The sequence below is a fragment of the Vombatus ursinus genome, unplaced genomic scaffold (genome assembly GCF_900497805.2).
Source record: "Vombatus ursinus unplaced genomic scaffold, bare-nosed wombat genome assembly UNPS02014813.1, whole genome shotgun sequence".
Classification (NCBI taxonomy): domain Eukaryota; kingdom Metazoa; phylum Chordata; class Mammalia; order Diprotodontia; family Vombatidae; genus Vombatus; species Vombatus ursinus.
Window position 1 is genome coordinate 9,219,764 of NW_020954591.1, and position 12,722 is coordinate 9,232,485.

A 12,722-nucleotide genomic window follows, 5' to 3' on the forward strand; every position below is an offset into this window, starting at 1 on the left:
GACAAAGTACTCCAAGATAATTTAAGGAAAGAGAGGAGACTTTCAGCTGGGGGTGGGGGGCAGGGTTCAAGAAAGACTTCCCGCAGTAGGTAGCACCTGAGATGAACCCTGATAGAAGGGATGAGTTGTAAAAGGCCGGGCCGAGGAGAAAGTACACTCCAGGCAGGGGGAGGCCTGCACAAACACACAGACGTGGAAATGTTATGTCAGATTCTGGGAACATCTAATCGTCTGGTTTGATTGGCATACAGAAGACACGAAGAGGAGCAAAGTGAAAGGAGGACAGAAAGGTGAAATACAAAGTTGAAAAGTGTGTATTCTATTCTAAAGGCAATAGGGAGCCCCAGAAGGTTTTTGAGGAGGTGAGTGACACATGAGGAACTTATTATGACTAACACAAGAACTTTAAGACAACACATTCACATTAACAACCATCTTATTATTTTCCAATATTGACAGAAGTACGAATCTGCTCCTTAAGCATCAGTTTGATGTCCACAGACCTGGGCTAAACTTACTTATTTATGCTTGTTGCCACTATTGTAATTTTCATTAATGAAGCTCTGAAGAATTTTTCTTTCTGGAAATAAGGGGGAAAAGTTTTGTTTAATTTTTTAGAATGCTAAAATAAGAGTCTAGAATAGAAGCAAGTAATGTATACCATTGTTTTAACAAAGTTGAATATGTTAAGGAATGTAAGACTTACACAGTAATCTTACAGGTAGAGAACAATGTGCCTTAAGAGGACAGGATCCCTATGTACGTAAGAGGACATAATTATTTAATGATTGGCAAGAGTCAACTTAGTATTTGGAAAATCAGCTTAGGCCATATGGATAACAGTGGCAAATATCTTAGGCTATTGTCACTAATATTTTGCAGGGGAAAAGAGTTATTTTTCTGGCCAAACTGGCTAATTTAATGAATTATTTTCCTCTCCTTGAAAAATAAGACACAAGTAAGGAAAAATACACATATCATTATTTATTTCATTATAAAATCATTACTATATTTCAATTAATGTGACTAACTTAGAAAAAGTTGCTGATTTAATTCAAATATCAACCACAATTGATTAAAAATAGATGCCACTGACAATGAACCACATTCATAGAAAGGAGCCCCTAATAAAAATAGTAACAATATCCAGCATTTAAATAGCACTCTAAGGTTGCAGCGTACTATACATATTTGATCCTCAAAATAACCTTGTTAAATAGGGGCTATTAAATATTTATATTATTATAACGAGAATATTTACAATAATAAATTAGGGGCTATTACTAACTATTTGTATTATTGTAAATAATGATAATATTTACAATAACAAATTATTATTATTATCATTTTACAGGAAACTAAGTTTGAGCTGGTTAAGCAGTTAAGCCCAAGATTATACAACTAGCAGGTGCCTGAGGCCGAATCTGAAATCTGGCCTTCTCAACTCCAAGTCTAACACTCACACCCGCTGTGCCTACCTAGCTGCCTTATAAAGTTACGTGTGAATAGTAAAATTTGATTATTTAGCATGTTTTATCATCTCCTTGGTAGATAAGGAAAAAACTTCACTGACCTTTCTTACAAATTGTCCCTGCTCCAAATACCACCCCCTCTCTTCCCTTTTTCTAGAATCTTTTATGCCTGGAAACTTCCATCTGCTAAATGGCATCTGACTGCCTGAGACATCAGAGATGGGAACCAATCAGATGTGCCTAAATGAGATCCTCCCCCACACCCTGCAAAACTGCTGGGTTCCCTTTTTAAGGGATTGCTCCCAAAAATGAGCAGCCCTCTGCTGTCTTAGTACATGGATTGGCCCTAGCATGAGAGATCAGCCTGTGGACGTAGTATGTGGACCTAGTATGGGGGGAAAGTACACATGGTATCTGAGGGAACTCAGTTTATAACCCTGGTGTCAGAAATATTGGCTCCAGCTTCCAGGGTAAGAGGTTGGCATCCCCCATTTGTTGGAAAAAATAGGCTCCCAGTCCCCCTCCCTCAATGATTAGGGGATGACAACAGATAGCTGAACCTGACAGCCCACATCCACGGACAGTAGCTGAACCTCTTTCATCTCCTGATGACCACTCTGCTTATAGCCTTTCCTTGATGTCCCCTGCCTTTTTTCTTCTTGTGTTCCCAGCCTTGGATGTCCCCTTAAGTCTCAAGCCTTCCTCTGGATTAGATTAAAACACTCAGATAATAAAAGTCTATTGCATTTTGCATTGGTGGCGACTCTGACCCTCTTGCAGACTCCCTCTTCTCTGTCCCCACCCCAATGGACTTAGAGATCTAGTTTTTAAACATTTTAGGAAATGGCTTTCTAGCTCTAAAATAAAGCTGAAGGAAATTGACAAGGTGAAGGATTTAAAGCAAACCAGCTGGATCCAGTGAAGCTAACTATTAGGTCGATAGCTTGCTTATGAAGTTGTCAAACCCTGGCTGAGAGCTATCAACTGTCCAAGTGCCCAGACAACTGGATCTGGCCCCTTCCTGACTTTAAGTAAGGTAGCACATCTGCTTCTTACATGTGTCCTTAGTCTAAGCTTGGGGAGGAGGAAGAACACGGTGAAGGGGGAAAGGAGAACAAGGTAGGACATTATTCCAGCTCTTTCTCCATTGGTCTGAAGCCCTTGCCTTAAACCCATTCTTTTGTGTTGATCAAAGTCTTTCTGCTATGCACTTTCCATCTCCTTCCTCCCTCTCTCCTATCCCCTTCCTTGCCCTCCCTCTTCCCTCATCTTGAGCTTCATCTCAGCCTTCAGGGAGTATACAACTCCTACTTTTGCCCCAAAAAAAGGAATTCCTGAGATGTAACTCCAGAGAAGAGAGCTAGAGGTATGTGAGTAAGAGGAGAGAGCTAGAGGAATAAGAGCTGATTTTTTTCTATTTGAAGGATGGAAATAGTTTTAGAAAAGACTATGAACTTCAGGGATCCTAGTGGTGGTGTTCAATCATTTCAGTCATGTCCAACTCTTCATGACCCCATCTGGGGTTTTCTTGGCAGAGATACTGGAGTGGTTTGCCATTTCTTTCTCTAGCTCATTTTACAGATAAAGAAACTAAGGCAAATAAGGTGAAGTGACTTGCCCAAGGTGACCCAGCTGGTGTCTGAGGTTGGATTTAAAGGAAAATGAGTCTTCCGGACTCCAGACTTGGCATTCTAACATTGTATGTTTTTTGCCTTGTATACTCAATGCCTAACATAGTGCTAGGGACATAATAAATCCCTGATTGGTTGACGTAGCCATCTTAAGGGCACTAACTAACAGCCAAAAGAAGGACAGAAGAAAAAAAGAAAAATGACCATGTAGCTCATTTCCTATACAGAAACATTATGATTAGGGCCTCTTTCAAGGGAAATATCAATTCAGAGAATTAAGCATAGCAAGGTAGGGTGATGGGGAAAGACCATAAAGTGGGACAGTTCCTATTTGATGAAGACCCAATGGGTTTTGTTCTACCAAGGGACCAAATTGTATCTCAGTATGTCTATCACCTTACCATTCTCTGGAACTTTCTCAAGGTATTTCTTGATTTCAGTTTCACTGAGAGAATTCAAAATCATTACAAAATCTAAATACTCCTTTCCATAATGTCTTTCATATGTACTCTGTTTCTTTGAATGTTCTTGATTCCAAATGTGACTAAGCAGAACAGAAGGAACTGGGAAGACAAAGGAGAAAAAAGTCAAGGGGAAGAAAGCCTATGGGTAAGCAAATAATCATCACTATCTCTTGACATTACACTGGAAGCCATGGATCCCCATGATGGGCTGAATCTGCATCCTCAGTGATGTGAGGAACTAAGTTACCATTTTAAATGAAACCTCTTTAAATAACCAAGCCAGGAAAATCTGGAGGGAGGTATAGAGTCACAAGATTAGCAGGTTTATTACTGGAGCAATGATGGGAGACTATGTAAGAGAAATCCAGGTTTGAGTTTCTACAATCGGGACTTGGGAAATTGTATGAGTATAGCAGATTGTAAACTTCTTGAAAGTAGAGACTGATTGTTTCTACATGTAATTGGAAAAAAAATCAATTATGAAAATTTTCAGAAAAAAATTTTAAATAAAAAAAGAAAGCCTGCTTCATTTTTGTCTTTGTACCCTTATTTCCTAACACAGTGTCTGGCACTTAAGACAGCTCATTGAATCAAATTGAGTCCTGAAGGCTGATAGTTGGCAGACCATGGCAGTCATAGAACCTCAGAAGCACAGCTTGGAGTCAGACGTGAATATGGTTTTCAGCTCCACTGTTTTAGTACGTTTATGACCTTGAGCATTTTATTTTTCCGTATCTCAGTTTCTTCCTCTGTAAAATGAGGCTAAAAATACCTCATCCTGCTGCTATGAGGACCAAATGAAATAAGGTCTATAAGTACTCTTTATAAGTAGCTTGGTTTGGGAAGGTGCTTTGGTTCTTCTATTAGAATATGGTTGTGTCCAAAGATCTGGGGATTCACTTCAAACAAAGCAACTGCAAAGATTTGTCTGGTACTGCTTCTGGCTTCCATGCAGAGAAAGTTATAGAAAGAATGACTTTCCTTGACTAAGAAGAATAATGAAATTGTGTAGGTCATTTGGAGTGGTTTTCTCTAGTGAAGAAGACCAGAGGTTGAATTTGGAGAAGAGAAATTAAGGAAAAATTTGAAGGATGAAAACAATCTCCTTCAACCAGATTATTTAATAGACCATTCTAGACAGAAATAAGAAATAGATGAGGAGTTTGGGAAACAAATAATAATCCTGGAACAGGGTCATAATAGAGTAGTGATAAGGTGCCTCATTTATCCAGACATCTGACTAATGACTTTACCAAAAATAAAGCAACTAATAATTTCTTGAATTACGTTAATAACAATTTCATCCTTTGAAAGGCAGAGGAACAAAAAAAGGGAAATTCTATTCTGGGTCTGATTCTCATTAACAGAAAGTGGTTGCTAGGATGGTAATGACAGAAATTCATGGGAAAGTGACCATCCCCTTCTAGAGTTTGTAAAAGAGAAGTCCAGGAATAGTCTGACATGTACCCTCTATTATAAGAAAGCACATTTTAAAGAGTTTTGAGAAAGGAAGGGTAGGATTTAATGAACTACTAGTTATACAGGGGAAGTCAGTCCATGAAGTATGGGAAATGTTCAAGAATGAAATACTTAAGGTACAAAAGTTAAAAGTTCCAAACTGGAGGACAAATGGGATTTGTCTGAAAAGAATGATGTGGACACATAGGGAACTCACCAACTAATTTAATTTTTAAATGGATGTGCAGAAGATGGAAACAAGGCCAGGTAATAAAAGATGAATTTTAAATGTATGGCATGGTCCTACATGAAATTTAAGGAGTGATAAAGTTCTGAGGTTGTAAATAAGATTAAGGACAAAAGTCAATAAGCATTTATTAAGTGCTTACTATTTGCCAGGCACTGTGCTAAGTGTTAGAGATTTTTTAAAAAGGCAAAAGACAGACCCCTGCCCTCAAGGAGCTCACAATCTAATGGGGGATGTACAACATGCAAACAACTATAGACAAAGAAGCTAAATTCAGGATATGAGACTGCAGTCAGCAAAAAAGTGAGGATTGGATAAGTAGATTTGAGGATTGTCAGCATAGAGATGATAATTGAATCCATGGGAGCTAAAAATGAAATAATAGAACCTTAATGGCCATCGACTGGAAAAAGCTATAGCAAAGAAGACTATGTTGGAGAGGTCAGATAGGTAGGAGAACGAGGATGGAGTATTATCCTGAAACCATAGAAAGAAGAGAATATTAGCATGACAGTGTCAAAAGCTAAAAAGAGATCAAAAGGGATGAGAATTGAGAAAAAGCAGCATTGGCTTTGATGAAAGAGATCAAGAGGGATGTGGATTGAGAAAAGGTCACTGGCTTTGGCAATTAAAAGATCGTTTGTAACTTTGGAAAGAACAGTTTTGTTGTAATATGAAGTCAGAAGCCAGAATGAAAAGAGCTGAGAAAAGAGAGAGGAAGTATTGTAGGTCTTCTCAAAGAACTTAGCCACAAGAGGCAGAGCAGATTTGGAATGATAGCTAGCAGAGATGGTAGAATCAATAATAAAGGCATTTTTTTTAATATTCTGAGAGAAAAAGGGAGGCTTTAAAGAAGAAATGAGGATGATAAGGACATTAATAGACAACAGAGAGGGAAGGGAGAGCTGTCCAATTTTTGTTTTGCTTCACTTTCCTTTATCAAAAATGATCTTTAAACTTCCCACTATGCCCTCATCAGACCTCACACCTAGAGTATTGTATTCAGTTCTGAGCACCTCAATTTATGGGAGGCATTGATAAGCCAGAGGGTGTCCAGAGAGAGCTAGCAGGATTAGTGAAGAACCTTGAGTCCATGTCACACTAGGATTGGTTGAAGAATTAAGAATATTTAATCTAGAGAAGATTCAAGGAGGACATGCCAGCTATCTTCAAGTATTTGTTGGATTGTTATACGTAGGAGAGGGATTAGGCTCCATCTGTTTGGTCCCAGAGATCAAACCAGAGTCAATAGTTGGAAGCTGCAGAGACTAGCTTAGGCTTGATGACAGGAAAAACTTCCTAACAATTAGAACAATTAGTGGAGTGAGTGGAATGGGCTGCCTTGAAAGATGGTAGGTGGTTCCTCCTCCTTAGAAGCCTATAAGCAGAAGGTGGATTAATTTTGGCAGTTATGTTATAATGGGGAATACTTTTGTGTATGGTTTCAGCTAGAGAGCTGCAGAGGTCCTCAAATTCTGTGATTCTGGGAGTCTCAACCCATGCCCAAGCCAAATTGGCCTCTTTCCCAGATTGATGCGAGGTTTTCTCTCTGTCTTTCATTGGAATGGGAAGATGGCTAAGTATTTAGTATTTGAGTTGCTAAAGCTCCCTCTTAAAGTCAATTGAGGGGAGTGTGATGTCAAAAAGAACAAGAATATGAATAGTGTGTGCGCCCTTCTTCTTCTTTCTTCTTCTTCTTCTTCTTCTTCTTCTTCTCTTCCTCCTCCTCCTCCTCCTCTTTCTCCTCCTCCTTCTTCTTCTCCTTCTCCTTCTTCCACATAAACAATTATTGCATCAATGTTCAATGTGAACACATGTCCTTTAGATTATCCAGGCATTTCCAGAATATCATTATTCAAAATCCTGGATTCTACCATAAATTATCAAAGACATCCAATATATGAAAGCTATCTGAATTTATGACCTAAAAATAAAATGAAAGAATATATCTGATGAGAACAGAATCTGGAGCTTAAATGTCATCAGTCTGAACATTTACCTTATGAAAAGCTATCATAGAGCCCAAAAGAATGGGAGAAGTTGGGATAAAAGATGTTCCTGTTGTTGTTTTTTCCTATTAGAGCAACCCTTTTCTTTTCCACAACACATATCATATCCTGTGGTAGTATTTGATGACATGAGACTTATGCATGAAATAGAACAGGGATCCACTGCATTTAGAATTAAAGCCTAATTCCACAGATTAAGGTTGCTCATAGTACCTCAGTAGTGTTCAAGCAGTGAAATATACCTTTTTTTTTTTTTTTTTTTTTAGGCAATTGGGGTTAAGTGACTTGCCTAGAGTCACACAGCTAGTTAAGTGTCAAGTGTTTGGTCTGAGGCCAGATTTGAACTCAGGTCCTCCTGACGTCAGGTCCAGTGCTCTATCCACTGCGCCACTTAGCTGCCCCAAATATACCTTTTTTTAATTGCAAAGTGGTCATATTGACTTGAAGAAGTGATACTTAACACTGTATCCTTCTGGTTTTTGTACTTCCTGCCTCTTCCTATATAAAGGCTCCCAAGTGAATAAGTTTTTAAATGCTTGATAGGGGTATACAAAAATAGATACACAATCAAGATGTGTAACACAGAGACAACTGATTCCCCACCCCCAAATGTAGCTTTAATGGTGATGCCTGTCAGTGGTTCTTGAGGGAAAGTTCTTTTAGAGCTGGGAAGATAAGCCTTCAACACTATTTTAAAGACCAAATTTATCCTTACCAGGTCCATAAGCAGCAATTGGTAATGATGCATTACAACCATATCTGAAAGTCAAGTCTCGTAATTCAGGTATCTTCACTGGGACTTGGAAATTACGCCTAAACTCAGTTTCTAGACGCCGAGGAAGTAATTTTTTCCAATCAAGAGGCACTTGTATAGTTTGTTTCAGTTTTATTACTAGAAAGAATGGAAAGTAACCAATTATGTCTAATTAACTTAGTGGAATTAACATTTTAAGCCCATTTTCTCTGCCTTTCACTATTTCCTGCACTGAAATATGCTCCCCATATTTAGAGATGGAGGTGACATCTCTGATTTACAAATACTATATAACCAAGAATTTATCTGGAGCAGCTAGGTGGCACAATGGATAGAGTGCCAGGCCTAGAGTCAGGAAGACCTGAGTTCAAATCTGACCACATACACTTGCTACTTAAGTAGCAAGTCACTTAACCCTGTTTGCCTCAGTTTCCTCCTCTACAAAATGAGCTGGAGAAGGAAATGGTAAACCACTGTAGTAACTTTGCCAAGAAAACCCCAAATAGGATCACAACAAGTTGGACATGACTGAAATGACCAAACAAGAAGAAGCAATCTGCTCCTTTATTGGAAACATGGAGTCTGAGGCTGATTGGCTTGATTGGTTAGGAACATAGTACTAATCAGGCCAAGATAATGGACTTATTTTCATATGTGTCAGTTAGTTCTTTTGTTCTACTATATAATTCCAAATTGCAGTCTTCAGCCTGGCCAGTTATACTGCAATGTGTGCTATTGCTCAAAAACTAGAGAGTTTTCTCTCCTTGAGGAAAATTTTTATACAGTGACATCAAAACCAGGGAAGTTTGTTGCTATACATATTTACATGTGAAAGGCAATATTTTAGAACAAAAGATTTGAAGGTGATGGTTTCATAGCCAACTTCCCCTTAGCCTTTTTTGTTCTGGTCTTCCCTTTCCCCTTTCTTTTGCATGAGAGATCTAGAAATTTGGGAGGGGCACATAATTCCTCAGATCCACAAAGCCATTTGTGGCCTTTCTATTTCTTTGTATCCCTAAGCATTTAGCAGGATGTCTGGCACATAGGTGTTTAATGAATATTTACTGACATTTGGAATTCGGTCTCATAAAAATGAGTTGAAGGGAAAGGCTTATTGACAATTAGAAATTAAAGTTAAAAGTGGCTTCCTATCCCTAGATCAGATAGAGGTTTAAGACAGGAGCTTTGATTCTATGAGCAGAAGGAAATAAGTTCAAAAGAAAAATTAAATGTCATTAGGGTGAAATTAGCTGCCTAGTTGGCTTGTGTTCCCAATGAACTTAAGCCATAGAGCTAAGACTTTGGTAGCTGTCAAATTCTGCCAGGCTCAGCTGCTTCTCCGAGCAAAATCCTGAGCAGTATAATGACAATATCAGAAGACATTCCACACCTCTGTATAAACCACACATAGTTACTTCATGTTCTTCTTTATCTGCGAATGCCACACCTCTCCTGTGGTTGTGTCCTCATGCATGATCCCTACACGCTTGCCCTTCTTGCCAACGTCCGTATTTGTGGGAATACATGAGAGGAATGTTCTACTGCTATTTATTATTCCATTTTATTAAATACCTTTGCTTTGAACTAATCACTTCTTGTGGTTGACTACTAAAAGTAAACATATCAGTGGGGGCTCATTAGCTATGGTGTTGTTGAGTGTATGTGGACCTAGAAAGTACCTTAAACTTGGGGTAGCTCATCGGTTTCTAAGAAATATATTTTATTTATGTCTTTTGCCTATACATCATAGTTTATTTCCAGTATCCCTTCTAGATCAAACTCTCTTGTGATAAAGAAAAGCAATTTAGCAGAAACATATTTACATAATATGTATGTGTTTATATATACACATATATCAAATAATTATATATCATGTATAATTCTGTACATATATCACTTATATATAATGTTTGTATATGTGTATACATACATACATTACATAAATATATTGTTTGTCCAAGTAATCCTCCACCTATCCAGCATGAGAGAGTCAGAATGTTTTATTATCTCCTCTCCAAGATTTGTTTTTTCTTTTATTTATTTCTATTTATTTATTTATTTTCTTTTATTTCTTTATTTGTATTTTCTTTTATTTTATTCTTTTATTTATTTATTTATTTTCTTTTATTTGATTACCTCTTAACAATGTTTATATTTACATTGTTGTAGTCATTGTGTGTATTAGTCTCTTTGCTCTGCTTATTTTGCTCTCCATGAATTCATACAAATCTTCTCATGATTCTCTGAATTCCTTCTCTTTGCTATTTCTTATTCCACAGTATTATTCCATTATATTTGTGTAATGTGTTTTTTTTTTCCAATCATTTCTCAATCAGTGAACATTCTCTTTGTTTCTACTTTGCTACCACAAAGGGCTCTGCCTGTGAATATTTTGGTATGTACAAGAGCTTTGTTTTTCTTTTAGTTCCTTGGAATATATGCTCAATAGAGGGACATATATCTATATATTGTATAACATTTATATATGTATCATTTCCCTGTATATTCTTGATAACAGATTTTTAACAGTGATACTTGATGAAAATATTTTCCCTACCCTACATATTTTTAATTATTCCATCATTTATTTTATTTGTACAAATATGTTTTTAATTGTATATAGTTAAGATTATCTGTTTTGCCTTTTGTGATATCCTTTATCCCTTGTTTAGTTAAGAATTCTGCAGAGTAAGCTTTTCTAAAGGCCTAGCATGTCTAGAAGGGGGCACCCAGGCTCTATACTGTTTGCCTTAAGGTGAAATCTTGGTGCACTGCTCCCATCCCAGTCATTAGTCCTAGACGGAGACTGGGGCTAATTGCTGGTCAATTCCCCTACATTTCAGAGGAGAAATGGAGCAATCAATCTCTATGTACGAAGAGAAGAATGGAATCCAACACATGACTTCCCATGCAGGAAACAAGGAAAACCGGGGGGCTTACATTTTGATTTGTCCAAGTAGTCTTCTCGGAAACTAGAGGTATACTGATCTGCTATTGCTTTACGAATTTCTTTGAGTGTAGCAGGAATTCTCCATGGAGAAGCACAGTCTGATTGCATATTTGAAAATTGCCGAGGTAGTTTCCAGATCATAAATTCCTATCAATACAAACAAAATTGTTAGAAATAGTCATCCTTTCCAATAAAAATGCAGCTGGTATACCACTCAGCATTTCACATATGTATATATTTATTTTATTTATTATAAAAATAAATATATTTATTGAGTTGTTTCAGTTATGTCCAACAATCTGTAACTCCACTTGGAGTTTTCTTGGCAAAAATACTAGAGTAGTTTGCCATTTCCTTCTCCAGCTCATTTTATGGTTGAGGAAACAGAGGCAAACAGAGTTAAGTGACTTGCCCTGGGTCACACAGCTAGTAAGTGTCTGAGGTCAGATTTGAACTCAGGGCCAGTTCTCTATCCACTGTGCCACCTAACTGCCATATATATGTATATGTATATGTAAATGTATATGAATATATGTGTGTATGTGTGTGTAATATATACCTATATGTATATATAATTTTGTTATCTATTCATTTCTTATAAATTCATAGTCTTTATTTTTCCTTCTATTATCTTTCACATCATGATCATCTAGGACTCTTGATATGTAGGGGCTACTGCTGGGGTTTCTTACAGCCCTATTTGGACTAGTAAGTTGGAAAGTTCCCCAGAGCTCCCCTGAGAAATGAGTATTAGCAGTACAAATAAAATCTCCTGGAGATATCTGCTCAGCATCCCTGAGCTATATACGTGCCGCCACAGCTAGAAAGTCATCTTCTGTATGTAGAAACCTTATACACAGAGTTAGTTGGCCTTGACTTCTTGGCAATGGTATAATGGAAAGAGGACTGGATAGGAGCCAGAAGACTTGAGTTTGAATCACAGCTCCACCACCAACTAGCTATGCCACCAAAGGTCAGTAACAACCCTTTTGATTCTGCTTCCTCATCTATAAAATGGGAACAATAATACTTGTAGGAAGGTGTGTGTTGGTAAATGTTTGCAACCAGCTTTCGAAAAATGAAAAATGAACAGCCAATATACTTTTATATTTAATCTGCATTATTAATATTTTCTCTATCACTTTCTTAAGGCTCTAAGACAATTAGAAAACTAATAAACCAAGCCCTGATTTATAACTTATTTCCAAAGTATGAATGCTAACACTGAGAAAATTTAACCATCTAGTGAGCTAGTTCAGCTACCTCCAGCACACTCCTACCTCACAACACAGGTTTCGATTTTTGTGAGTATGGCACTTTATAAAGTATAGAACACTATATAAAAATAGGCCATATTATTATCACTGAAACTTCAGTTCACAGCCATTTCAGTCCTTAGATATCCCCACCCTCCACCCCACCTCCCCAGTTACTTACCTTTCACAGAGGTGGTGACTATAAATTTAGCTCAGTGTCCAGGTGATTTTACTCCAACCCCTTTAGGAGGCCTTTACTTTGTAGTTCCCTTGGTCACTAAAGACGCTTACCCAAGATGTTCCCTGTCAAGACATCTCATTAGTTCATGGGTCTAAAGCTAAAAAGGACTTCGGAGACCATCTTATTCAATGCCCTCCTTCTTTGGCAGATGAGGTTTGCAGAAGATTAAGTGACTTGTCTAAGGTCACAGAGTCAGCCCTGGAGACTGGATTTAAACCCCACTTTACTGATTCCAAGACC

The 12,722-nt window shown here is 37.6% G+C and overlaps 1 protein-coding gene across 1 annotated transcript in view; it reads right to left on the reverse strand.

Annotated features, from left to right (window-relative positions):
- Window positions 1-518: 518 nt before the first annotated feature.
- The window catches only part of TEX26 (testis expressed 26), a 31,749-nt gene continuing 19,545 nt past the window's right edge, over window positions 519-12,722 (reverse strand). The window contains exons 5-8 of the mRNA XM_027877600.1: window positions 10,976-11,132; window positions 7,997-8,173; window positions 3,505-3,666; window positions 519-580 (exon numbers count right to left, since the gene is read on the reverse strand). Coding sequence (XP_027733401.1) covers window positions 519-580; window positions 3,505-3,666; window positions 7,997-8,173; window positions 10,976-11,132 — 558 coding nt within the window. The remainder of the gene's footprint in view (window positions 581-3,504; window positions 3,667-7,996; window positions 8,174-10,975; window positions 11,133-12,722) is intronic.